The following is a 25,792-nucleotide window of genomic DNA, read 5'->3' on the forward strand; positions in this document are numbered from 1 at the left end:
TTTCGATTTGTGTCAAAGAGGATATTTTGGGTATACACAAAATTAGTACCAAAAGTAATATTATAATATCTTCTCTCATTCTACTAACTCTTTATACTATTATTATTAATCAATATTAATATTATTATTTTAATGTTATAAATATTTATTTTTAATATCATTCAAATATACTTAATTACTCCAATAGTTATAATTATATTTAATTATTATAATAATATTATTGTTATTATACTAAAAATTAATAGTAATTAATAAATAATTATAGTATCATTATTTACATTATGAATCATATATTATATAATAATTATTATTTTATCTTAAATTAATAACTAATCAATATAGTTTTAATAAAAAATTAAAATTAGAATTGTATTCATAATGATATAAAGAGTTGAATATTTTAGTTATGTGTTTCAACCCTAAAAGTAGTATAAAATAATTTAATAAAAAATATTTAATTGATTTAATTACTTTAAATAATTAATTTAATTAGGTGTTTTGTTCTTGATTTATATTATGAATGCAATTAGATGCATGTATAAAACACTAAAAAGAAAGAAGAGAAAAGAAAAAAGAGGAAACATAAACTAAGAAGAAAGGAAGATAAAATAGTAAAAAGAAAGAAGAAGAAACTAAAGAAGAAAAAAAGAAATAAGAAAGGAAGAAAAAAAAAATCACATGTTTGGTACTATTCAATTAAATTTCCAAAAATATCCTCCATAAACAAAAAATCACATGTTTGGTACATATGGTTATTTTTGTGACGAGGTACCAAAAACGATATAAAATAAAGATCATGTACCATTTATATGCGAAAGTGAAAAATCAGGTACCAGTTACGCAGTTCACTCCTCATTTAAAACTAATATATACAAGTTGAATTCCTATTCTACTAACTTTTTTTCATTCACTTTTTTTAATATTTCTTAAAATTATTACCGCACATAAATGATACTCCTAATGACAGACCGAGAGATGAGTATTGATTGTCACCAGAGTCACCACTATTGATTTCTCACCAACGTTCGCACAAGCGTTGAAAATTCATAATTCTATATGTTGTTTTAAAAAATTATGAAATTGACCACAGGACAATAAAAGTATAAAACTTACCAGCATCTAAGAAAAAATCAGTTGTGTTATGCTATGAGACTCCAATTATTAATAAAATAAAATTAAAATTTGTTCTATGGATTATTGCGTTTGCATGCACACATTTCATAGAAAAAAATAATCTCATAAATCTTTGTACTAATATATAATCACGTTTCAATCTTTCAGATAATTTTTTCACTTTTTTTATAAACACAAAAGTTTCTTAATTTCTTTTATCTTTTGTACTCTTTTTTCTATCTCACATTTTTCACAATATTTTGTTCTCTTTTTAGTACTCTATCTATCTCTAACCAATCACATCTCTAATAAGCAGAGCATATACTGATACAATCTTAGTAAACGTCGGGCTACATTTAATAATTTTTTTTGGATTATATTCTCAGATAATTATACGAGTCGAATTATCAAATTAAATTTAAAAATCGAATTTTGAAAGAACTTGCAGATATGAAAATATGTTTCTATACATTTGATTTACAATAATAGAATCGGAATACAATAATGAAATTAAAATGTGAGAAAAAAGATTAATTAAGATGAACATTGTGTTGTAGGAGGGGACCAGCCTAAATCCGCCAAAGATTTGTTCTTTTCAAGCTTCTTTTTATGTCATTTTAATCATAAAACGCAAAAAATAGCGCGCGAAACAAATAACGATTTTAAGAAGGAACATTTAATGCGTCGAGGGTTGTTGATAGCATTTTAATTTTTTTAATTTTATCGGTTATATCCTCGGAGAAAATTTTGAGAGTTTTGAGATTTAAAATTTATTAAGGGCTATTGAATTCAACACATGATTTGCATAGTCCAAGCATTTTTCAATTTTCATTTTTCTAGTAATAAGGTATACTTAAACTAGAAAGTATACTAAACGAAAAAAGCGCAAGGTCAAGAACAATAATTGAAACATAAGCTTTTCAAAATTTCAACCAATTTTTAAATCTAAAAAGCTTATTTATTATTCCGTATAACTGGCATGTATTAAATATATATATATATATAATAGTATATATAATAACCAAAATATATTTTAAATAATTATAATAGTAATGTAATGATACTCGTACAATGTTCGTAATTTGAATAATTATAGATGACATGTGAGTATGTGACAGAGGATAGAGGGGATATAGAGGGTAACATAAGTTTTAAAACATGTGAATGTATGTAGCTATAAAAAATTAATCTAACATAAGTTTTAATAGCATTAGCAATGGAAGGCCTTCCGATAAGACCCTTCTTTTTTATTATTTCCACATCATCAATTTTTGAGAAGATCTATTAATGGAAGGCCCCTCCCATTTCCATTTCATTTCCACATCATCATTTATTTTGTTTTAAATTTCTAGCACTTGTATTTTAAATATGTAACAAATTAAATAAATTTAAATGCAAAAAAAATATTACTCCCTCCGTTCCATAGTAATGGAGGCGTTTCTTTTCGGCACGGAGATTAAGAAAAATTGTGTTAGGTGAGTTAGTAAATGCAGAGTAAAGTGAAAAATGAAAAAGGTAGAGAGATGAAGAGAGAATAAAGTAATAGAGGATAAAGTAAGTGTGGAAAAATGTGTTGACTTTCACTAAAAAGGGAAATGACTCTATTACTATGGAACGTACCAAAATGGCAAAATGACTCTATTACTATGGAACGGAGGGAGTAATACGCAAATCATCGTTGTATTGCAAGATTGAAAAATAGAATACAACGAGATGAAAAAAATACATTAAAAAAAAGAAAGTCACAAAAAAAACAACAAATAAAAACCTAGAAATGATCATCATTAAAAAACATAGATACGAGACAAGCGTCGTCGTCGGAATGCAGACCCATATGTTTCTTCATCCTATTGATAGTTTTCCAGATGTCCGTCTTCACACGATCATCCGGTTCGTCTCGATACAGCCTATAGAACTTATGCAACTTAACGTAGCCGGCAATTCTTACACCACCCTCCGGGTCCCCACCGGTCGATTGGGAGGCGCTCCCCTGAGACTTCCCCTTCCCCTTCGCCGCTGCCTTCGCCGCTTTCACTCCCATTGGGCGCTGAGTAGTGGGTTGAACTACCTCAACCGACTCGGTGAGGTTGGTTGGCGTCGGACCGCTGCCGCTCAAACTCTGGGATCAATGAGCTTCGTTCTCCTCGAGCCTGTCGCCACTGCCGCCTCGATTCCCGCCCGAAATTTTTCGTGATCCTTCAGTTTCATGTAGGCTTCCCAGTGTTGGAACCCAGCGGAGCTGACGGTACTCGCGAATTGGCCTAGCGACAAATCCTACACGTCGTCGTAGCTCATACCGCTCGTCATCATTCGGCAATTGTTCTCATATATGCCATGAAACTTACCGATGTGGAACATGACACGCTCGAAATGCTTGCGAAGCTCCGGCGCCTTGTGAGACAGTGCCTCTTTAGGCTTCACTCCCTCCTCATTGTATCGTTGCGCGATGCGGGCCTAGAAACCAACCTTCCGTTGGTTGTTACTTACAACCGCATCCTCGCTGATATCGATCCAACACCTCGCCAGAGCAAGCGTCCCAGCTGGCGTATAGAAGGTTCGCGGCCTCCTACCCTTCGGAACAGGCGCCGATGTCTCCGCGGCCTTTCCCTTCGCTTTCGCCTTCCCCTTCTCCTTCTCCATCTCCTTCTCTGTTGGAGGTGATGGGTGCATCTCCTCCACTTCATACTCTTCCGTGCTGAAGCTCAGATCTGTGACTGGAAAAGTTGTAGATACGTGAGTGTCGGGTGTAGAACTCATCATCTCTGGTCGGTACACCGCGTCCCCGTAATTCGGGTCGATTCCTCATCAGATGCTCCAGTGGAACGCCTGTGGGGTAATTGGCCTACCAGCACCGACAAAGGTGCTGCCAGAGAATTGAGGGAAGGCCGCAAGTTGGTTCCCGGTAAAGTAAGGAGTGAATCCTCCGCCGAAAATGTTGCCACCAGGAACTTCGTTGAAGAAGGGATTTTGGTTGAAGTAGGGATTTTTCGGAGTGGGTGGAGTTTGGGTAACGGGCGGAATTTGGGTTCCGCCCGTATATGGGCTTCCATCGCTGGATAATTGGGGAGAGTTGTCAGAATCCATTTTCTAGAGAGATGAAGTGTAGAGTGAAGAAAATGAGTGATGGAAAGTGGAGGGATGTGAGTGAGAGTGATGGGAAATAGAAATATATATAGAAAATAAGAAAAAAATTGAAATAATTAATTAATTAAATATGAATATAATGAATTTCACAATAAAAAATTAATCTATCGGGTCTTATTCTTATAATGAATTAATTAATTAAATAATTATGAATATAATGAATTAATGAAATGTGAAATTTATTTAAAAATAATACTCTCTCTGTTTTCCATTTAAATGTCCAATTTTGTTATTTACATTTGTCTATAATTATGTATCCACTTTATTTTTACTATAAACGGTAAGTATGTTACATATTCCACTAATTAATTCTATTGACATTTATACAAAGGTTGAACTCATATTTCATTAAATCCAGAGCCTTTGTACTAGCGGTAAGGAGCTTAGACATTATTGCATAAGGTGCCGAGTTCGAGCCCTCTTGACATCAGTTATAATTTCCTCATATCTATAGTATATGAATTTATTTGTAATTTCCTCCCTTATATAGGAATTAATTAAAAAAATAAAAAACTCATGTTTCATTAATATTTTCAACTCACTTTCTATTATACTCCTTCAGTTCAAGAATAAGATTATAGGAATCTCATTTTTCCAATTCAGTCCGTCCGCAAATAGAAATCCCGGTTCATTTTTTTATCATAAATGGTAATAGGCCCTACATTTCACTAACTCAATCCAATCACATTTCATTTAAAACAAATATATACAAGTGAGATCCATATACCACTAATTTTTTTTCCATTTTTTTTAACATTTCATAAACTCGTACTGAAAAGAAATGGAACTGCTATTCATGGACAGAAATAGCATTTCTTAAAACTCGTGTCAAGTCAAAATTGGACACTTAATGAGGAACGAGAGGGTAGTATAAATAAATAAAATGAGGATATATTACAAAATATAATAATAGGATTAAATATGAATAAACTAATGGAATATAGAGTAAAATTTACTTACTATTGAATAGCAACGTAGGATATAATAATAGCAACTTAATTGTGAGTTGTGACAATTTAGTCATACTATGACTAAATATGTGGCATGTAGTGAGTAGTCATAACAGCTCAAGGTTATATGTGCATTTCATAGCTGTACTAAATTTAGGTTGTTTTATTTTAGGAAAGAGCCATAAATATGTTATATGGAGATCTAGTAGGAAAATTACATTGTACCAACCTATTACTATTACTCTTTATCTTTTTCTTGAAAAGTAAAAGGCTCACTACAATACTAGGTAGATGTGGTCGTAGACTACTAGTAATAAAATTAATTCGTTTTCATTGTATTAATAATACTTAGTTATGTTAATGATAAAAAGAAATGGCTTTGTTATAGCAGAAACAATATCTCAGAAATAAAAAATCAAATATAAGAAGTTGAACACTTACATTTATTACCAATAGATATTTTTTTCAAAATTTTGTTCGCATATTTACTTTATTGACAAATGAAGTTACGAATAATATAGGTTTGCAAATATAGTTAGTATAGTATAGTATAGTATAGTATAGTATAGTATAGTATAGTATAGTATAGTATAGTATAGTATATATATTTCTTTAAAAAAATATATAAAATAGGAGTACAAACGCGAAGTAATTAAGGAAGTTTGAATTAAATTTGAAAGTGTGGTGGGGGAGGGAAGAAATGGATATAGAAATAGAAATAGAAATAGAAATTAAAATAAGAGGAGTAGCAAGGCTAGGTGCGTGGAATAAATTTGTTGAATGGAAATCCCAAGTCCCTCGTGACTCCTCTCTATTCACCGTTTAACTAACATAATAATCCCAACACATCTCTCTCTCTCTACGTATCATTCATCTCCACCAACACCATTTTCATTTTCATTTTCATTTTCATTTTCATTTTCATTTTCATTTTCATTTTCCACTCAAACAATTCAGCAATTAAGTTTGCCTACTGCCCACGGTATATCATTCATAATTATCCTCAATATTTTCTCAATTATTACAACTACTACTAGTAGTTTTTATTTAAAATTCAACAAATTCTAGTAGTGTCTTGAATTTCGAATCGACTTTGATTACTCTAAATAGAATAGAGATTTGTGGCGTGAGTATGTTAGTATGGGATTAGAATGGTTAATGTATAAAACTAAAGATTTCGAATTTGATATGGTTTTCAAAATATTTGTTTATTTATTAATAAAAAAAATGATGATGCTCAACCCTTTAGTTTCGCCTTCGTTCAAAAAGGTTCAATGAATCGACGATTCAATTCGAGACGTAATTGAATTCCTTCTCAACCCCACATCAGTATTAATGACAGGTACATCTGGGTATTTTTTTTATTTTAATATGTCGTGAATTGTAATTTTTTGGTTTAAAACCAGGTGTATCGAACCGCGAAATCCGCCTAATCCTGCTCGACCGGGCTTGCTGATTAATTCCGCCTAATCCTAAGACCGAAAGTCTCCCAGCGGGTGGTGGGGTTTAAATTCGTGACCTCAATATCACCACAGCTTCGCGCTGCTAACTGTGTTGCTATCCGTTGTCCGTGAATTGTTATTTTGATAACTAAGTTTATAGTTTAAATAAATTTAAGCCCGATTTACTCAACTATGTGTAACTAATTTTTTTACATATATGTGAATTTGGTGGTCGATAGTTTATGATATATTTCTTGAAGTTATATAGTGGGCACGAATTTTAATATATATTGGTAGATACTCCATATTTTTGACCGAAGGAGTTCCACTAAAACACGATTAGTGTCACGAATTTTAATTAAGAGTACTAGATTATTGGTAGATATATTTTTGACCGAAGAAAGAGTTAACAAAAGTGATTTTTAATAAATATAGAGTGAACAAAGTACTGAAAAATACAAAATAATGAGTGGATTTATGTAAAAATTTATAACCACCAAATCTTTATGACCGAAGGAGGAGTTATCAAAACAATTGTACATTTGTACTACTAGTTAAATGTTTGATTTTTACTAATAAATATAGAGTGTGAACAAAGTACTGAAAAATAGATAAAATAATGAGTGGGTTTATGTACTAATGTATAAACTCCAACTCATTATGAACAAATAAATGATAGAACTATCAGTACTTTCAAATATGACAAAAAAATTTACTTGCACTTTCTTCGTGCCATGATAAAATATTTGTTTAAAATGATGCATGTTTACAAAATTAAGTTTATAGAGAATAGTTATAAAGAAAATAAAATTGAAAAAAATTTAATTTTATTAAAAAAATGACTCATTTATCTTGGCATAATTCAAAATACGTACATAACTAAAGTTGGACAAAATACTAGTAATTCTTTATCCATCTAAAGAAAATTCTCATTCTTTCATTTTAATTCATTCGCCAAAATTATTTTCATTTATATTTATAAAAACCTTTTCACAAATTATTCTATCATTCTCTTCAATTTTTAAATGTAATTTTATTTTCTGCCCACATATATTTCCTTGTGAGATTTGAGATTGGGTTGGTAAGAAAAATGAGCGACAGAGGGTTCAAAAATCAAAATGGAGGGCAGTGATAGTAGTTACCGATTTCACGTGAAATGAAAATGTAGCGTGGATGAAGGAATGGATCGATGATAATGTTGGAAAAAGATAAATTTGATGATAATATATACGAAACACGTGGCCGCCATGCAACTCATTGCAATCCAATTTCCTATTTCCATCTCCCCATGTCCATGTGCTCCTGCACCCTTACCATATTCTTAGTACTACTAATTAAAATGAAATAACTAAAAAATAGTATTACTCTACTAGAATACATTTGATATCGTTAGTGAGCAGTAGTAAGAAGTCATAATTATTATGACAAATGTCATCACAATAAATTTACATGAAAATAGAAAATATTATTAGTTGTGCAAAAAAAGAAACAAATGAACCATTTCAAAAATATTGTTATGTTACCACGTCGAATTAAAGTTTATGACGTTCCAAACTTCCGAGTAATTAACTAAAACCATGTTTCTTAGTGAATACTTAATTATTTCCTATTATTATTATTATTATTATTATTATTATTATTATTATTATTATTATTATTATTATTATTGGTTGAATTTTTATAATTGTTTGATGTTATTCGTGGAACTTACACACCCACACAATCCATCTTGAGATATTTATGTAATATTTGGACATTGGAACGAATATGAATAATCTATGTGATTTTTTGGAATAAAAATTCTTGTCCAGCTGCCTGCTCAATTTCAATAAGGCCATCTGCATAGCGTCTCGATGCTGTCTCTATCTCGTCTCGGAGAGACGAGACGGCATCGAGACAGCGATGCAGCCATCCATCTCGGTCTCGTCTCGGCGGGCGTCTCGGCCCGGAGGGTGGATTGGCGAGACGTCTCGTCACGCGCCAGCGCCACGTGGCAAGCACAGGCTCTAGGCGTGACGCCCACTCGCCGGCCCGCGAGTGGGCGTCGTCATGCTGACGTAATAAATAATTTTTTTAAAATTTGATTTTAATAAAAAAAAATTAAAAAAACGGTAATATTACAGTTATTTTATTTTTTTTTCTTTTTTTATTCTATAAATACTTCTCTTTCATTCTCACTATACACACAAACACACATCTATTCTTCTCAATTCATCTCTCTTTTCTCTCCAATTTTCATCTCACCTCTCCAATTTTCATCTCAAAATGTCCGGCGACGGAAACTCTGGCCGTTCCGGCGGCTATGACTTGAACACGTTTGGCGACTTGGGGGGCATGTACAATGTCTTGGGTGCTTCCGATTCGTCGACACCGGGCACTCAAGGCTCGTCGACGCCGGCGGCGTACCAACCACCCTATTTTGATGTGGATGGATACTCTTGTCCCTCCGCCCCGAGGTATGGGCAATCGCAGGGATTATCCCAACTTAGGGAGGATTTTCCGGATGAACCCAATCCGGAAGGAGGACGAGGCGGTGGAAGCTCCGGGGGTCTCGCATTCGACGCCGTGGAGGAAGAGGAGGAGGCGGCCGAGGAGGAGGAGGATGTAGGCCGTCATCCATACAGCCGCAATGACACGATGACTCTGTTCAACGCTTGGGTCAGCGTCTCGTACGATCCCATCGTCGGGAATCAACAAACCCGCAAGTGTTTTTGGAAAAAGGTCACCGACGCCTACAACGAGAACAAACCAAAGGGGTCCCGCCGCCGCACCATAAAGATGCTCCACAGTCATTTTGACCGAGTCGACAGAGATGTCAAAAAATTTTGCGGGATCTACAAGAATGAAGCGGCGAATTACCAAAACGGAGCCAGTGGAGCCGATATTCTGAGAGCGGCTATGCGAGTCTTTTTTGACGACAACAACAAAGAATTCAAACATGTCGATGTTTGGGAGGCGGTCAAAGACGTTGAAAGGTGGGCTGGCGGTGTCCAGTCCAGCACAGGCTCGAGCTCGAAACACACGAAGCACACAGCGGATGGTCAATACTCGTCTAGTGAGGGCGGGTCAGGCAACGCCTCACAAGAGGTTGAGGGCACGACCACCGATGCAGGGGGCTCCTCCAGTGGGCGCCATCGGCCGCAAGGGACCAAGGAAGCGAAGCGGCTAGAGGGAGGAGGGGCTGAGGCGAATCAAGCCAGGCGGGCTCGGTCTCGGGCTCGAACACCCTATTGTCCATATACTTGACTGCCACGATGGCTGACACTTCCTGCATGATGCCCCCCAATATCAAGCCCATCTTGCCGGAATTGAGTATATGACAAGGCAAATTGGTATTCCGCCTACAGGTGGCTTGAGTGCACCGCCATCGCCTTCGGGGGATGATTCACCCGCGGAGTAGTTTTTAAGTGTGTAATTTTTAATTTCTAGTATTTTAAATTATGTCTTTTTTTATTTATTTATTTAGATTTTAATTATGTATTTTTTTTTATTTTTTTAGGATTTTAAATTGTAATTTTATTTTATTTAATGAAGTGTGTTTTTATTAATTAAATTTGTTGGAAATAAAAAAAATGAAATTGAATGAATAGTTAAGGGATGAGATGGTTAAGAGATGGTTTAGAGATGGAGGGATGCAAGTGCTGTCTCTTAGTTAAGAGATGCAGTGAAAAGTACAGTGGGGCCCATGAATAGTTAAGAGATGTGACGGTTAAAAGACAGATAAGAGACAGGGATGCGGATGGCCTAAGTTTGATATGATTTTGGCAATCAATAATATGGTTGTCAAACTAGTACCCTTCTTCAAAATTATTTATTGATGTGTGTAATTTGGGTTATTTGAGAGAGCTATGTAAGATATTATTAAGGAAGAAGTTCCTCAACGGTAGTTTCCGCGTCGAACGTCGCGGGAGCCTTTTCCCGTCGATCAACCCGGCGTCGAAAATTAGGGTTAGTGCGTTTGTGCACGTTGAAAAGAAGAAGAATGAGAGAAAATATTTTATTTCTTGCGATGGGAAATAAAATACACCCTTATTTATAGCTAAGGACCCTAGGGTTGATTCGACTTCGATCCGGGAAAGAATCAACAAAGAAAACCAGGAAAGGAGCTTAACGAGCGCTCAACGAATAAACTAATAGAGCTAAAATATTCTTAAGTAAATTACCATAAATAAATGACTCTAAATAAATAATAATCTTCTACTTAACAAGAGACAAAGTGTCCATAACGGGTCGGGTGCCTCGACTCCCGTCGCTCCGACCTATTCCGCTGGGCAGGCTCTGCCCGCTGCTCTATCGCCGGCACCCTGGTGTCGGCGTTGAAATCCTCTTCCGGCTGCAGCTCTCGCTCCTTCAGTCTGCCCGAAGAAGGGCCCGTAACAACTCCCCCCTCAGAACGCTCTATGTCCTCAAGGAGAGTAGGAAATTTCTTTTGCACCACATCCACCGGTTCCCACGTCGGATTCCCTCTTGAATCATCAGACCAACCCAGCTGCACCTCCTCCACAGTCGCTCCATTACGCCAAACCGTTCGCCGATCCAAAATCCATACCGGACGCGCCACCAGCTTCCCCCGCGCGAACAACGTTGGGAGCTCCGTTTGAACCCAACTAACGTTCTCCACAAACGGCTTTAATAGACCCACATGGAGCACATTATGGACACGACTCCCCTCCGACAACTGTAAACGATAAGCCACCTGGCCAATTCTTTCCAACACCTCGAAAGGCCCATAAAAGCGTCGCGATAATTTCGATGACAGATGCTTCGCCACCGAATGTTGTTTGTATTGTTGCAGCTTGAGTAACACCTTGTCCCCCACACTGAATTCCACGTCAGGACGATGTTTATTTGCCGACTTCCGCATCAGCTGTTGCGCTTTCTCCAAGTTCTGGCAAAGCAGCACAATCGTTTCCCCTCACTGCCGTATCAGAGATGGCGTCGATGCCGAGGGGGGGCCGCGATCAAGGGCGGGGGCTCCCTTCCGTACAGAGCCTCGAATGGCGAAGTCCCTAACCCCTCATGATGGAAACAGTTTAAGGCCAGCTCCGCCCATGGCAAAAAATTCAACCATTTAGTCGGTCTATCTGCAGTAAAGGCTCGCAGGTATTGCTCTAGGCCCCGATTCCTAACCTCGGTTTGTCCGTCCGTTTGGGGGTGATAAGCTGTTGAAAAATGAAGTTTAGTACCACTTAAACGAAACATCTCCTCCCATACATCATTCAAGAAAATCGGATCCCTGTCCGACACCAACGTCTTGGGAAATCCATAGTGTTTGACCACCGTCTCAATGAACAAGTTTGCAATCTTCAAAGCATTGTAGCCAACTGGCAACAAGGCAAAGTGGGCATACTTCGATAGGCGATCCACCATGACCATGACACCCGTGTAACCCCGAGACGGTGGAAGTCCAGTGATGAAGTCCATCGATACATCCTCCCACACCTGCGAAGGAATAGGAAGCGGTTGTAACAGTCCTGCCGGTTTCTGAGTGGAATACTTGGTTGTCTGGCACTCATAATAGGAGTGGACAAATTTTCTAACATCCTTACGCATCCCTTTCCTATAGAACGAGGCCGCCAACCTCCTAAATGTTCTATCCACTCCCTGGTGGCCCACTGAATGCGACGAATGATGCTCGTGTAGGAGAGCCGATTTAGCCTAGGAATCCCTGCTCAAATAAATTCGAAGGTTAAAGTATAGCAAACCGTCCACTAAGGAAACCACCGGATCTGCCTTCCCGTGCTGCAGGGCAGCCTGTAACTCAATCAACTCGGGGGTGGACTGCACTTCATGCCTTAAAATCTCCCAAACATCCGGTACCGGGTGCGCGGCTGCCATCAGCGCCTGCCCTACCTCCTCCGCCGGGACCGCCAGTTCGGCTGGCACCTCTGCCGCCGCCGTAGATCCGGCGTCAGCCATTGGAGCGGGCTCTCCGTCCGGCACCTCCACATCTCGCCTGGACAAGGCATCCGCCACCTTGTTCGAAGCACCGGTCTTGTACTCAATGCGAAACTTGTAGCCCATCAATTTTCGAGCATAAAATTGCTGACCCAGAGTTTGAATTATCTGCTGCAACAACTCCTTAAGGCTCTTCTGGTCACTGCGAATGACAAACTCCCTGCCCAGTAAATATTGTCGCCATTTCTGCACTGCCTCGACAATGGCATACAACTCTTTATGGTATGATGACAAGACCCTTCGTTTCAGCCCCAACTTTTTACTGAAGAACGCTAGAGGGTGTCCGTCCTGGAGCAAAACTGCCCCGATTCCGAAAACTGAAGCGTATGTCTCTAAATAAAAAGTACGATCAAAATTCGGAAGGCGAAGGACCGGGGCAGATGACATCGCCTGCTTCAAGGCTAGGAAATTGTCTTTCGCCGCTACAGTCCACACAAAACTGTCCTTCTTTAATAACCCCGTCAATGGGCCAGCGATGGAAGCATAGTGCTCGATAAACCGACGGTAGTACCCTGTGAGCCCCAAAAAGCCACGCAACTGTTTCACCGTCGTCGGAACCGGCCATACCACCATTGCTTCAATCTTAGTCGGGTCTGCCTTCAGGTTGCCCTCCGAAATTAGGTGACCCAAGTGCTCCACCGTAGAGCACGCGAATGTGCACTAGACAGCTTTACAAAAAAGTAATGAGTCTTGAGGATAGACAAGACCTCATGAATATGACGGGCGTGTGCCGGCAGGGATGGGCTGTAAATGAGGATATCATCAAAAAATACTCTCACCGATTGACGCATGTGGGGTCTGAAAATCGCATTCATCGCTGCCTAAAACGTTGAGGGAGCGTTTGTCAAACCGAATGGCATTACCAGGAACTTGAAATGGCCGTCGTGAGTGCGAAATGCCGTTTTGAAAAATCCTCATCGCTCATACAGATCTGATGATATCCAGAGCATAAATCCAACTTGGTAAAGAATCTGGCCGCACCCAACTCATTGAACAACTCATCCGTCGTCGGTATGGGAAAATGGTCGGGAACGGTCGCTGCATTCAAGGCTCTGTAGTCAATGCAAAAAGGGAAAGACCCGTCTTTCTTCCTGATCAACAAAACCGGTGAGAAGAATGGACTCTGGCTCGGGTGAATCAGACCTGATTCCAACATATCTTTACGTGCTTCTCTATCTCATTCTTCTGGAAGTAGGGATAACGGTAAGGCTTCACATTTATTGGTTTGGCATTCGGCAAGAGATGGATCTTGTGGTCAAATTGCCGTTTAAGGGGCATGCTCGACGGAAGGCCGGAAACCTCCCTGTGAGATTCCAGCACACTCCGAATCTCGTCCGACAGGTTTCGCGGAAACGCCAGCGTGCCGTCATCCATCGCTGCTTGACTCTCCGCAGTTAGTACCTATATCAGCTCCAACAACTCCGCCCCGCCCTAGAGTGTTAACAATGTCGAGAACGTTTTCAGGGAGACCTCTTCCATCGACGGGGGAACTAGCTTAAGACACACTTGTTTCCCATTTCGGGAGAACTCCAATGTACCCTCAATATAGTCGCTGGTCACCCTCCGCATCTGTTTGAGCCAGATCCTCCCCAGTATCACCTCAGGGCCATGCACAGGCAAGATGTGCAAGTCGACTAAAAACAAATGCTTCTGAACGACCAATCTGGTTTGAATGCTTGCAAAATTACACAACAACGACTCACCGTTTCCAACATACACTCGAAAAGGCCTTATCCGCTGCAGTGGAAGGGCCAACTTTTCTGCTACGTCAGGGCGCAAAAAGTTGTACGAGCTCTTCGTATCCACCAAAATCCTGACGGGAATGTCGCCAATCAACCCTCGCAATTCAATGTCGTCCTCCCTCTGCCATACATCCAGCGCATAAATGTGGGATAAGTCCGCTGATATTACCGGCGGGTCAGGATGTTCCTCCTGGCAGTCCTCCGATTCCTCGTCCGACTCCATATCTGCCCCCATGTAAACCAAAAACCTGCCTCTGCAGGAATGCCCTGCAACCCACTTCTCAGGGCAATACCAGCATAGGCCGAGCTTAGAGCGCTCTGCCCGTTCGGCTGCCGTCAACCGCACTACCGGCAACTTGGAATACTCCGACCCTTTGGATTGGTTTGGACGATTCGTCTACTGCAGCGACTGTGCCAACGCTCGCTGATCAAGATTCTGCCACGGCCGACAGGGCCCACCCGACGCCACCGGAAGTCGTTCAATGCAGCTGTTATACTCGATAGCCAATGCCATTGCCGCTGCTACAGACGTCGGATTCTGATGTTTAACCTGGTTTTTAATTGGCTGTTGAAGACCCTCCATATAAATTGGCAGCAAAATGTACTTCGGGACCCCGCGCACACGATTAAGCATCGTCTCAAACGCCATGTGATACTCTACCAAGGACCCGGACTGACACAGCTTGGCGATCAATTCAATGAAATTCTAAAAATATTGGGGGTCAAAACGTCTCCTCACATCCTCCAAGAAATCTGCCCAACGTGCCTGCGGATTGTTCGCACGATAGTTGAACACCTATTCCGAGGCTGGCGGGTCGAACAACATAACCACGTAGTGCAATCTGTGCTCCTCCGGCATCAGCAAGTGTTCAAAATAATATTGCACTCTCGAGATCCAATTCGCTGTTTCCGTACCATCAAATCGCGGCTGATGCATCTTAAACTGCATCGGATGATCGAATTGCAGTCCAAAATTCTGCCTGCTTGCCAGATTATCCCAGCTCGATGGCTGCCGAGCGAGATTACTCTCAGTCCTCTCTCCCGGTGGATCCCAAGCGGAAGTCCGACCTGCGTGTGGACTTGCCCAAGAAGTCAACCCCACATTAGGGTTAGGGTTAGGCAGCAGCCCCGCGTAACCGCCAGTTGAAGTCTCCCCCAACAGCTGCCGCGACGGCCCCGCTTGCGCACCCCCGGTTGCATGCGTGAACACCAGAAACTGATCGAACTGGTGCAGCCCGCCTGACAGGGGTTCCGGCTCCGGCCGCGTGGGTGGTACTGCCTTCACGGCGCCCCGTTCAGCCGCCTCCAAGCGCGCCTCCATGCGTGCAATTGATGCCAGCACATGCTCCATTGTGATTGAATCGGCATCCAAGTTTCTGATGGACGATGGAAGCGGTTCCAGGCTACGAATCGTCATCCCCTCCGAACGATCGGTTTGTGACATGATTGTATGAGTACAAGAATGAAAGCACCACTTGTTAAGGAAGAAGTTCCTCAACGATAGTTTTCGCGTCGAACGTCGCGGGAGCTTTTGACCGTCGATCAATCCGGCATCGAAAATTAGGGTTTGTGCGTTTGTGCACGTTGAAAAGAAGAAGAGTGAGAGAAAATATTTTATTTCTTGCGTTGGGAAATAAAATACACCCCTATTTATAGGTAAGGGCCCTAGGGTTGATTCGACTTCGATCCGGGAAAGAATCAACAAAGAAAACCCGGAAAGGAGCTTAACGAGCGCTCAACGAATAAACTAATAGAACTAAAATATTCTTAAGTAAATTACCATAAATAAATGGCTCTAAATAAATAATAATCTTCTACTTAACGAGAGATAAAGTCTCCATAACGCGCCGGGCGCCTCGACTCCCGCCGCTCCGACCTGTTCCGCCGGGCCGGCTCTAACCGCTGCTCTGTGCCAACACCCTGGTGTCGGCGTCGAAATCCTCTTCCGGCAGTAGCTCTCGCTCCTTCAGTCTGCCCGAAGGAGGGCCCGTTACATATATTCTCGATGATGTTTTGTCAACACAAACTGTTCTCTCTCGATTGCAATCGAAAAGCATTGTCTTCAGTTTCTCATTAGAAAACATAAAATAAAAAACACAAAAAGACCTAAACTTGACTAGGGGAGATCATCAAATGAAAAAATTAAATTCTGGGTCGCTTATTATTTATTTAAATCTAAAAAATTTAATCATGGCAAAAAATTTATCATTGCAAAATAGAACCAATAAACCATACTTAAAAAAGTATTTTAGAGAAGCATTTGAGAGAAGGAATATGCCACGTGTGAAGACATGACACATTCTACACACTTAAATTTCTTCAACGGTCTTGCTCAACAATCACCGCACCCGTCACCGCTCCTTCGTCGCCGAGCAGCACCGTTCGCACAACAGGTAAGTTCCATCCCCTTTTCCCCATTCTCACCTTTATTAAATTTCTGATTATTTGATTCCAATTTTTAGTAGGAAGGCAGAAATATTTTCCAAGAATTGAATTGAAGGGAAAATAAAATGGCAGCTTCTAATAGTGTTAAAGATCGAGGCTTTCACACGAATCCATCATTCAACAGTTTCGAGAATTTCAAAAGGATTTATTCCCGTGTGTGATTATGTGAAACTAAATCATGGAATTGAATGCAGAGACTATCAGGAATTGTGTATATACCTTCCAGAAGAGGCAAAACTTGCAGAAGAGAAGGTATTGAAAAATTGCAACTCTCTTGGTTTCTCCTTCAAACTTCAATGAAAGGAAGAAAATTGTAGGAACGACGGTTTTGCTAGATTGTGGAAGGAGATGTATAAATAGAGTTAACAAAGATTATTTGGTTGGAGATTCTTAAGGAGAGAAGCCGTATAGTAATGGGATTGGGAGATATTTATTTGACTCAAATTTGACTACAGGAGGAATAAAATAATTTTTTAATATTTCGGCTTCTTAAAAATAATAAATTCCATAGGCTCTCAAAATAAAACGGAACGATAATCGGCTGAAAAAAATTCTACAGTAATCCAAAAACAACTTAAAGGAATAGGAAAAGTCGGGCGTCACAATCTACCCATCTTAACAAAAAATTTATCCCGAAATTTGTAAAAATATAACTAAACGGTTCCTAGTACTCTCCATCTTATCCTCAAATTCTCAAGCGTATTCATTGCAACCACAATGTTACTATTGGTTTGGGGGTGGAGCTGGGTCTTCTCTTGGGTCAACTTGAATTGCTTGAAGTTGTGGGCGTGGTCCTTGGTCGTTTTGCCTTGCATCCACTCCAACATTCTTACTTGGGCAATCTCTAGAGAAATGGTCAGTTCCACCACAGTTGTAGCATCCATCAAACTTGAGTCTACACTCTCCACGGTGGTTCCTAGAGCATATAGTGCATGGAGGAATCCTAGGTCGGAAATTACCCCTTTGATTGGGGGCAGTCTGGATATGTTGTTTCCTTTTATTTTCATATGGAGTCTGATCCCCATCCCATTTCCTCTTGTCTCGAGAGTTATGTTGTTGTTGTGGTGTTGGTGGTGTAGGATTCGCTACCGTCTCATCCTTAGGCAGTGCCTCTTCCACATCTAAAGCGCAACTCAAAATCTCGGAGTATGTAACTCCTCTATGGCTGGCCACGGCTACCCTTATTTCGTGTCTAAGGCCAGAATGAAAATTTTCGGCCATTTTCTCATCTGTGTCTACTAACTCGGGCGCATATCGGGTCATTTCACAAAGAGCACGGTCGTACTCCGTCACCGTCATGCTTCCTTGTTTTAGGGTGTGGAACTCAACTATCTTTGCCTGACTGTATCTCATGGGAATGTACTTGTTGTACACCTCCTCCTTGAATTCATTCCATGTCAACGCTTCACGGCGTGCGGGGTTCATGGTCCTTCGCTTGGTATCCCACCAAAAATCGGCGTGCCCAGTTAACTGAAAAGTCACACAAGCGAGACGTTTCTTATCGGTGCACTCCATAAAATCGAATATACGCTCGAGGGCGCGTATCCAGGCCTCTACCTTTGGTGGCTCTTCCAGTCCATCAAACTGTGGGGGGTTTTGCTTCAAAAAATGTCTTGGTGTATCCTTTTTCTTGAGGTGGAGGCGGGGGTTGATTTCCAACACTCTCTTCGGACCATTCCTCCCCATTGCGCCCTACTCGTGGACCACGTCCACTTCCACGTCCACGTCCATCTCCACGTCCACGTCTTGGTGGCATTCTGTTTCATAGGCACACGAGTTAGTACGATTGCTCATATTCCAACTTCACCACATCATCATTTCATAACTTTCATATCTTTTCATACATCATAATACTGACTTCTCTTCTCATTCTTCGATTTTCCTTTCCTCGTATTTTTGACAAATTAGAGATTCGCCCCACACTTTCAGATTCTCGTTCATTTTTGTCACTCGGGAGAGTGATAGATTATTTCAACTTAAAACTATGGTTCGCGCATATTCAATCTAGCCTACAACATAAGTACTCTATGTTCGCAACATACTTCATCATCTCACATCTCAACATCTACCACAATTAACGTCATTCATACCACAAGATAAACACACAACATTTTCACATCACATAGCAAAACACTTTCGCACTTCACATTTACATTCATAAAATTTTGACACAAAAGCTTTCTTTACACTTTCACACTTTCCTCAAAATTTCCACATCTCACTTTTAAAGTAAAAGTTTTGACTCAAAACTAAAACGTACTTTCGCATCAACTTTCATCATTCGTATAAAACACTCCATAGAATAACGCATTATACATGCACCTCATAACATAAATAACATCACACTTCCATAGCTCAATTTTCCAAACGAAAAAGTTAAAACTATTTTTCTCGAAACTCAAAATTTTTTGAACAATTCATAAACACAACATTTTCCATTGATCAAATCTTTTCATAAAAGATAAGACACCTCATTGCATAACATATCGCAAAACACACACACACACACACACACACACACACATATATATATATATATATATAGGTATGTATTCATTTCCTTTTGTATCTTTTGTTCTTTGTTCTTTTTAATCTTAGCCCCACGATTTTGTCATCCGACGGTTAGATTGGTGCCACGTGTCATTTAATAATGCAGATTTTCAGTTGAATAATGCACACCGACTAATAATGCACCATTATAGTGTAATAATGCAGATATTCAATTTAATAATGCACACCGACTAATAATGCACCATTATAGTGTAATAATGCAGATCATCTGGACCGTTGATGAATGAGATTTAACGGCTCATATTAAGAAGAATAAAGGATCTAAGGGATGAATAGGAGAATACCGCTCCCCTATATATATATATTTATAACCATAGCTCATCTATCCCATTGTAAAACATACTTTATTTTCATAACCATAGCTCTTCTATCCCATTGTAAAACATACTTTGTTTTCATAACCATAGCTCTTCTATCCTATTGTAAAACATACTTTATTTTCATAACCATAGCTTCTCATCTCCTTTCCTGAAAACTTTCTCATAATTTTTTTTTCATAAAAATAAATTACCTCTTTCTTGATTGAGCGTGGCGAAGCGGGATGTTGAGCCCTTCAATACACAATTATTATTTTATCTTCTTTTATTTTATTTTATTTATTATTTTAGTCTAGCGAAACAACTCTAGACTAAGACTGAAAAAGACTCTCGGGTCCAGAGCGGAAAGAAAAATTGCTCTGATACCACTTTGTCACGCCCGCATTTTCTAAGGATAGAAAACACGGTTGATCGCGACTAGGGGAGGATTAAAGAAGCGGGGAAGAAAGGGGAAACCAACACAACTCGACCATAGCTCGAAACAAATGGGAATATCTCGAATAAAATCAGAGTATCTCAACAATCAACAACTCAAAAATGAATATTATCTCAGCGATACAAGAACTCAAAAGAAGGACAACTACTTAGCGGAAGCATTTGAGAGAAGGAATATGCCACGTGTGAAGACATGACACATTCTACACACTTAAATTTCTTCAACGGTCTTGCTCAACAACCGCCGCACCCGTCACCGCTCCTTCGTCGCCGAGCAGCACCGTTCGCACAACAGGTAAGTTCCATCCCCTTTTCCCCATTCTCACCTTTATTAAATTTCTGATTATTTGATTCCAATTTTTAGTAGGAAGGCAGAAATATTTTCCAAGAATTGAATTGAAGGGAAAACAAAAGGGCAGCTTCTAATAGTGTTAAAGATCGGGGCTTTCACACGAATCCATCATTCAACAGTTTCGAGAATTTCAAAAGGGATTTATTCCCGTGGGTGATTATGTGAAACTAAATCATGGAATTGAATGCAGAGACTATCAGGAATTGTGTATATACCTTCCGGAAGAGGCAAAACTTGCAGAAGAGAAGGTATTGAAAAATTACAACTCTCTTGGTTTCTCCTTCAAACTTCAATGAAAGGAAGAAAACTATAGGAACGGCCGTTTTGCTAGATTGTGGAAGGAGATGTATAAATAGAGTTAACAGAGATTATTTGGTTGGAGATTCTTAAGGAGAGAAGCCGTATAGTAATGGGATTGAGAGATATTTATTTGACTCAAATTTGACTGCAGGAGAATAAAATAATTTTTTAATATTTCGGCTTCTTAAAAATAATAAATTCCATAGGCTCTCAAAATAAAACGGAACGATAGTTGGCTAAAAAAAATTCGATAGTAATCCAAAAACAACTTAAAGGAATAGGAAAAGTCAGGCGTCACACATAACAGTTGGATATTTTTTATTTTGCTTTTCTTCATTGGGATGATTTCAGCATCCAAACATAAATCGAGGTAAGGAATGTCTGCATCTAGCTGCAATTATAAATGTTTAATTATATATTATAAGGGCTATGTGGTTACATGATTAAATAATTAAATTTAATTATTTTTTTAAATGCAATGCTGTAGTGAGTAAAATGAAGATTACCAATTAAATCACACTTCACATTTATTTATTTGTGTAACAGGAGGCATTTGATTGAAAATACTCACGGGTCATGTTTGTAATACCATTGGGCCTGATTTATTGTAGTATCAGTTTTTTTACTTTACTAGAATTTCATATGTTGGGGCCGAAAACAGACAAATAATATACTATCATCTTACTTTTAATGAACCGTCCAATCGATTCAAAATAAAATATCTAGCGTCAAAAAATTGTCTGGACTAAAGTTAAAACAACAAATAAATAGCAATAACAACAATTTTTTTTAACTTATAGTAATTGTTACAAAATTAATAGGGATAAATGTCAGTACACTATATTATTGAAATAACTAGGGATGTTAGTGCATCCCAAAACTTGTGGACTGTCACGCATAATCTGCTAAATTTAGAGGGTTATGATTGGAAAATTTTAGTTTGATAAAATTATAATCCAACTAGCCCGCATCCAATTAGCTCGCAACTTGAATAGGGTTGACCGAGATGCCAATGAGCTGACATGGTGGGTTGGATCTAGATGCAACTATTATCTATTGTTCCGTATGTTTAATACCCAAATTTGACACTTTATGATAATTTTTATAATATAATTAATCAAACAAAAACACTCTCAATTTATATCACTCTCAGATTTATTCTTAATTTTTAAAACGTGCATTAATTTTATTTATATTTTTTAATTATGTTACTCTATTTTATTCTATTCTATTCATATAAATATTTAATATTTGATTATGTTTAGATTTAAGTATATATTCTAGAATTATCATAATTAAATAGTATATACATTAAGTTATTTTTCATCATTACGTATTAGATTGATAAATGTTAATTTTATGAGCATCCCGATTAGCCCGTGGACTAATCTAGAATACAATCCTTTAGGATCATGGCTAGGGCCGTCAAAATAAATATCGGGTGTCGAATACCCGATATTCGGAACCCTAAAAATCGGCTAATGGATACCCAATATTCGAAAAGTCAGATATTGGGACGAGTTCAAGTATTTTAATTTGAGGATTTTCAGGTATCAGGGTACCCGATATCCAATTACCCAAAAATGTTATTTACTTTTTTTATAAAATATTTATTTAATTTAAATTTTCAAATGAGTGGGTTAAGGCACCCCAAGTCCCCAACCCAAAATGCAATTAGGCCTATATATTGTAACACTGTCTCTTTCTCCCTCTCGGCTTTCTCACGCTTGACACCGCCGCCGTCCACCACCACCCTGTCCCTCTCCCTCTTGGCTCTCTTAGTCTCTCACGCCAGGTAGTGCCCGCCACCGTCCGCCAAAACTAGACTGAAGGTGAAAATTTTTTGGGTTGGATATTCATGGATACCCATTGTCATTGACAGCCCTAAATTCATGACTGAATATTATAACCTTATAAAATTACAATTCAATTTGTTCACAATGGTCCGAAATCCAATGAGATCGGCCGATTGTCATTTCTAGAAATAAATAACTGATGAAACAAACTAAATTAGTTTTATTTTCTCTAATTCAGAATAATCGAACTTCCTAGCAATTTTTGCTAAAACCGTAGGAAACCGCAGCAAATGTAACTTTAGAAAATGGTGATGTCGGGGCAATTGGGGCAACGTGAATCTGCTTTATTCTAGATTAGATTCCTCAACACAAAAAGCAAAAAGCAAAAAAGAAAAAGAAAAAAGACATTGAAATTCTTAGTCCAAAATTCCAGAAATCGAGATCTATTACATTTTGGTGTTAGATCTTACAAATCCCCATTCTTCAACCCATTCGATTGGATCTCGACATTGACAGATCTCAGTAAAGCTCCCTTCCCCGCCACATGGGCTCTTCGCAGTCCGCCCAAATCCCCTCCGAAGCCGAGGAGGAAGAAGAAGACGACGACGAAATCGGAGACGAAGATGAAGAAGAGGAAGACGACGCCGTCCCCCGCGACATCCCCGACAGCGCCGACCACGCCGTGGTGAAGAAGATCCTGGAGCAGGAGCCGGAGATGCTGCCCTGCCACGCCTCCGCCTCGCCGCTCTCCCCGCAGCTCTCCGCCTACGGCACGCCTCGCACGGGGCCTTCGATCAAGGTGTGGGACCCGTACAACGTTCTCGCCCCGCCGCCCCCCGCGCACTTCCACCGCGGCTTCTCCTCCCCCGCCCCCTCCGACGAGGATCGGGTGATCACGGAGGTCTATCTGGTCAGCCACGGCGAATGCCACATGAATCTGAGGCCCGATTTGATCGCCGGCCGCTGCCCCGACGCCGCCCTCACCTCCAATGGAAAGCGCCAGGCGCGAGCCCTCGCCGTGTTTTTGAAGTCCCAGGGTGTTAGGTTTAGTGCGATTTACGCCTCGCCATTGGATCGGGCACGCGCCACCGCGCAGGCGGTTTGCCAGGTCAGCTTGATTTTTTTTATGATCGGCTTGTTTTCAATCAGAGATGCAATGTAGTATTTCTTCATTTACTCATAGCTTGCATTGCTAATGGTAATGGTGATCATAAAAGTATGTGTTTTGATGTACTAGTATGATTGAAGTTGGAAACTCTGTTGCTCTGATTGATTGCTAATCTTTCGTTCAAATTTGTGCTTTGTTGTGTTTCATAGCAAGATTATTACTTGGTTATTTGAGCTTCTTACTTTACGTAGAACAACTAAATTCTCTTCTCTGTTATTATATTAAATGGTCCAATTGATGAAGCAAATCAAAACTCCTTGTTTGGAATGGTACAAGCCTGATTTTCTTGAAATTACTGGACCTGCTTTATGCTGATACTGAAGTTAACTTTAATCTACTTCTTTTCCCCGAATTATTTATGACATTCACTTGTAAATCTTTTAGGATCCCAGCTAGATGGTAAGTTCATAGACAGAGTTGTGATTAAAATTACACATGAGAAATTATCAATCAAGTGCAGCTAAATTCTGCTGCGTGTTCATCCGCTTTGGTTGGGAATAATTAGACTTACTTGCTCAGTTACTCTTAAGGGTACTTTCTTCTGATTCATGCTTTGGTTCATTCAGGGTCAGCTTTTCTCTGAAAATTACCAGTCCTTATGAGTGAGAACTAAAATGTTCTAAATCTTCAAATTTGCCAAAAGTATTAATCATGATTAGTTTTCTGTGTAAAGTTGTTCATATATATGAACTGTATATATTGAATTGAGAGATGAAAGCTCCTATCCGAGTCATGATCGATTTAAGCATAGCATGTCTGTGTTGCTTTAATGATGAATTGTCTTGGTGATTCTAATTCTAGAAGCTCTGTGTGGCTTTAGATTGTGTACAGAGTGATTATAACTTGAATGATTTAAGGTCAAAACGTTCCGTAAACTGGAATATGATTGAAAGTTACTTTATTGTTCAATGTTATAATCGAAGTTTAACTGTGCAGGAGTTGAATTTACCCGAGGAACATATACAATCATCTGATGCACTCGTGGAGATGAGCCAAGGCCACTGGGAAGGATGCCATCGGTCGGAGGTTTTCACCCCGAGTACAGTGAGTTTAATGGAGAAATTCCAGCCCGATTTTTCTGCACCATCCGGAGAATCCCTGAGGCAGGTAGAATTCCGGATGGTTCAGTTCCTAAATGGTACGGTCGTGGCATTTCCTGACAAATTTAGGTCTGATTTCTCCCCACCAGATCCTAGTGACAACCCGGTTTTTGGAAACAACAGCACTCACGCACTTCCGAACTTGATGCCCGAACGAGACGTGCCTTCTCTGGCACCACCCAACTGGGATTCGTCGCACAAGCACCGGCAGGGCCTTCATAAGAAGAAGTCCGGTAAGAGCAGACTCCAGATAGTGACAACTGGAGACAATGAGGCCGACGATGAGATGTCTCCGCGAGTAGTACCCAATAACCAAGGTCCGATACGCGACATAAATGTGAGAATCACCCCCCCTTCTCTCGTGTCCTCGTGCGTTGGAGTGTTCAGCCACTCCACACCGATCAAATGCCTCCTGACCGGCCTCCTCGGGTGCAGCCCGGTGATGTCACACAAGTTCTGCATCGAAGATTCTTCAGTCACGGTGCTGCAACACTCGTGGAAAGCCGGCTGGCAGATAAAGAGAATGAACGATACGTCTCATCTTCGACTTCTTTGATGGTAATAAGACCAGGAACTTTGGTTGTTGCTGTGTGTGTGTTGTTGGTTACACTGTATTGAATTGTCATGGTTGATGGTTCCTTTTCAAGTAGATGCAAGTTATTTCTGGAGCTGGGACAACACTGATAGATGAGTAAGATTCTTTGTGTTTGTAGACACTCCAATTTCGGAGAATTTATCCAGTTTTTTTGTTTATTCAATGTCTGTACTTGTATTTCACAGCAATCGACATATTATTATTTTTTTTTTAGTTTTTACTTATCATTGTAACTTCATAATATTTCACAAAATGGTCACCCTAACTATGGTGACCTTTTGCTTAGACAGCAAAGGTCAGAGAGATGATTTATAAGGATAATTTAGTTGATTCAACAAAATCACAGCAAAATGATACATAGCCT

The 25,792-nt window shown here is 39.5% G+C and overlaps 2 protein-coding genes across 3 annotated transcripts; one reads left to right on the forward strand and one right to left on the reverse strand.

Moving 5' to 3' along the window:
• Nucleotides 1–17,517: 17,517 nt before the first annotated feature.
• LOC121760386 lies at nt 17,518–18,480 on the reverse strand. Its single transcript, XM_042156067.1, has one exon. It carries the CDS (start codon nt 18,478–18,480, stop codon nt 17,518–17,520), a length of 963 nt encoding a protein of 320 aa, XP_042012001.1.
• Nucleotides 18,481–22,805: 4,325 nt separating this feature from the next.
• Nucleotides 22,806–25,661, forward strand: LOC121762327. 2 transcript variants are annotated; one of them, XM_042158170.1, is made up of 3 exons: nt 22,806–23,673; nt 24,670–24,840; nt 24,923–25,111. In XM_042158170.1, the coding sequence occupies exons 1-3, from the start codon at nt 23,110–23,112 to the stop codon at nt 24,977–24,979; spliced, it is 792 nt and encodes a 263-aa protein (XP_042014104.1). In that variant the 5' UTR covers nt 22,806–23,109; the 3' UTR covers nt 24,980–25,111. The 2 variants fall into 2 exon arrangements, with proteins under 2 accessions (XP_042014104.1, XP_042014103.1); XM_042158169.1 differs by having other exon boundaries at nt 22,836–23,673; nt 24,670–25,661.
• Nucleotides 25,662–25,792: the final 131 nt, after the last annotated feature.

The sequence above is a fragment of the Salvia splendens genome, chromosome 13 (assembly GCF_004379255.2).
Source record: "Salvia splendens isolate huo1 chromosome 13, SspV2, whole genome shotgun sequence".
In the NCBI taxonomy this organism is placed as follows: domain Eukaryota; kingdom Viridiplantae; phylum Streptophyta; class Magnoliopsida; order Lamiales; family Lamiaceae; genus Salvia; species Salvia splendens.

What these genes read in the sequence shown, in the direction of transcription:
- LOC121760386 (XM_042156067.1), bottom strand. Translation starts at nt 18,480, where the DNA reads ATGGGGAGGAATGGTCCGAAGAGAGTGTTGGAAATCAACCCCCGCCTC.
- LOC121762327 (XM_042158169.1), top strand. Translation starts at nt 23,110, where the DNA reads ATGGGCTCTTCGCAGTCCGCCCAAATCCCCTCCGAAGCCGAGGAGGAA. An exon ending in CCGCGCAGGCGGTTTGCCAG is followed by an intron (nt 23,674 to 24,669) that starts GTCAGCTTGATT and finishes TTAACTGTGCAG; the next exon opens with GAGTTGAATTTACCCGAGGA.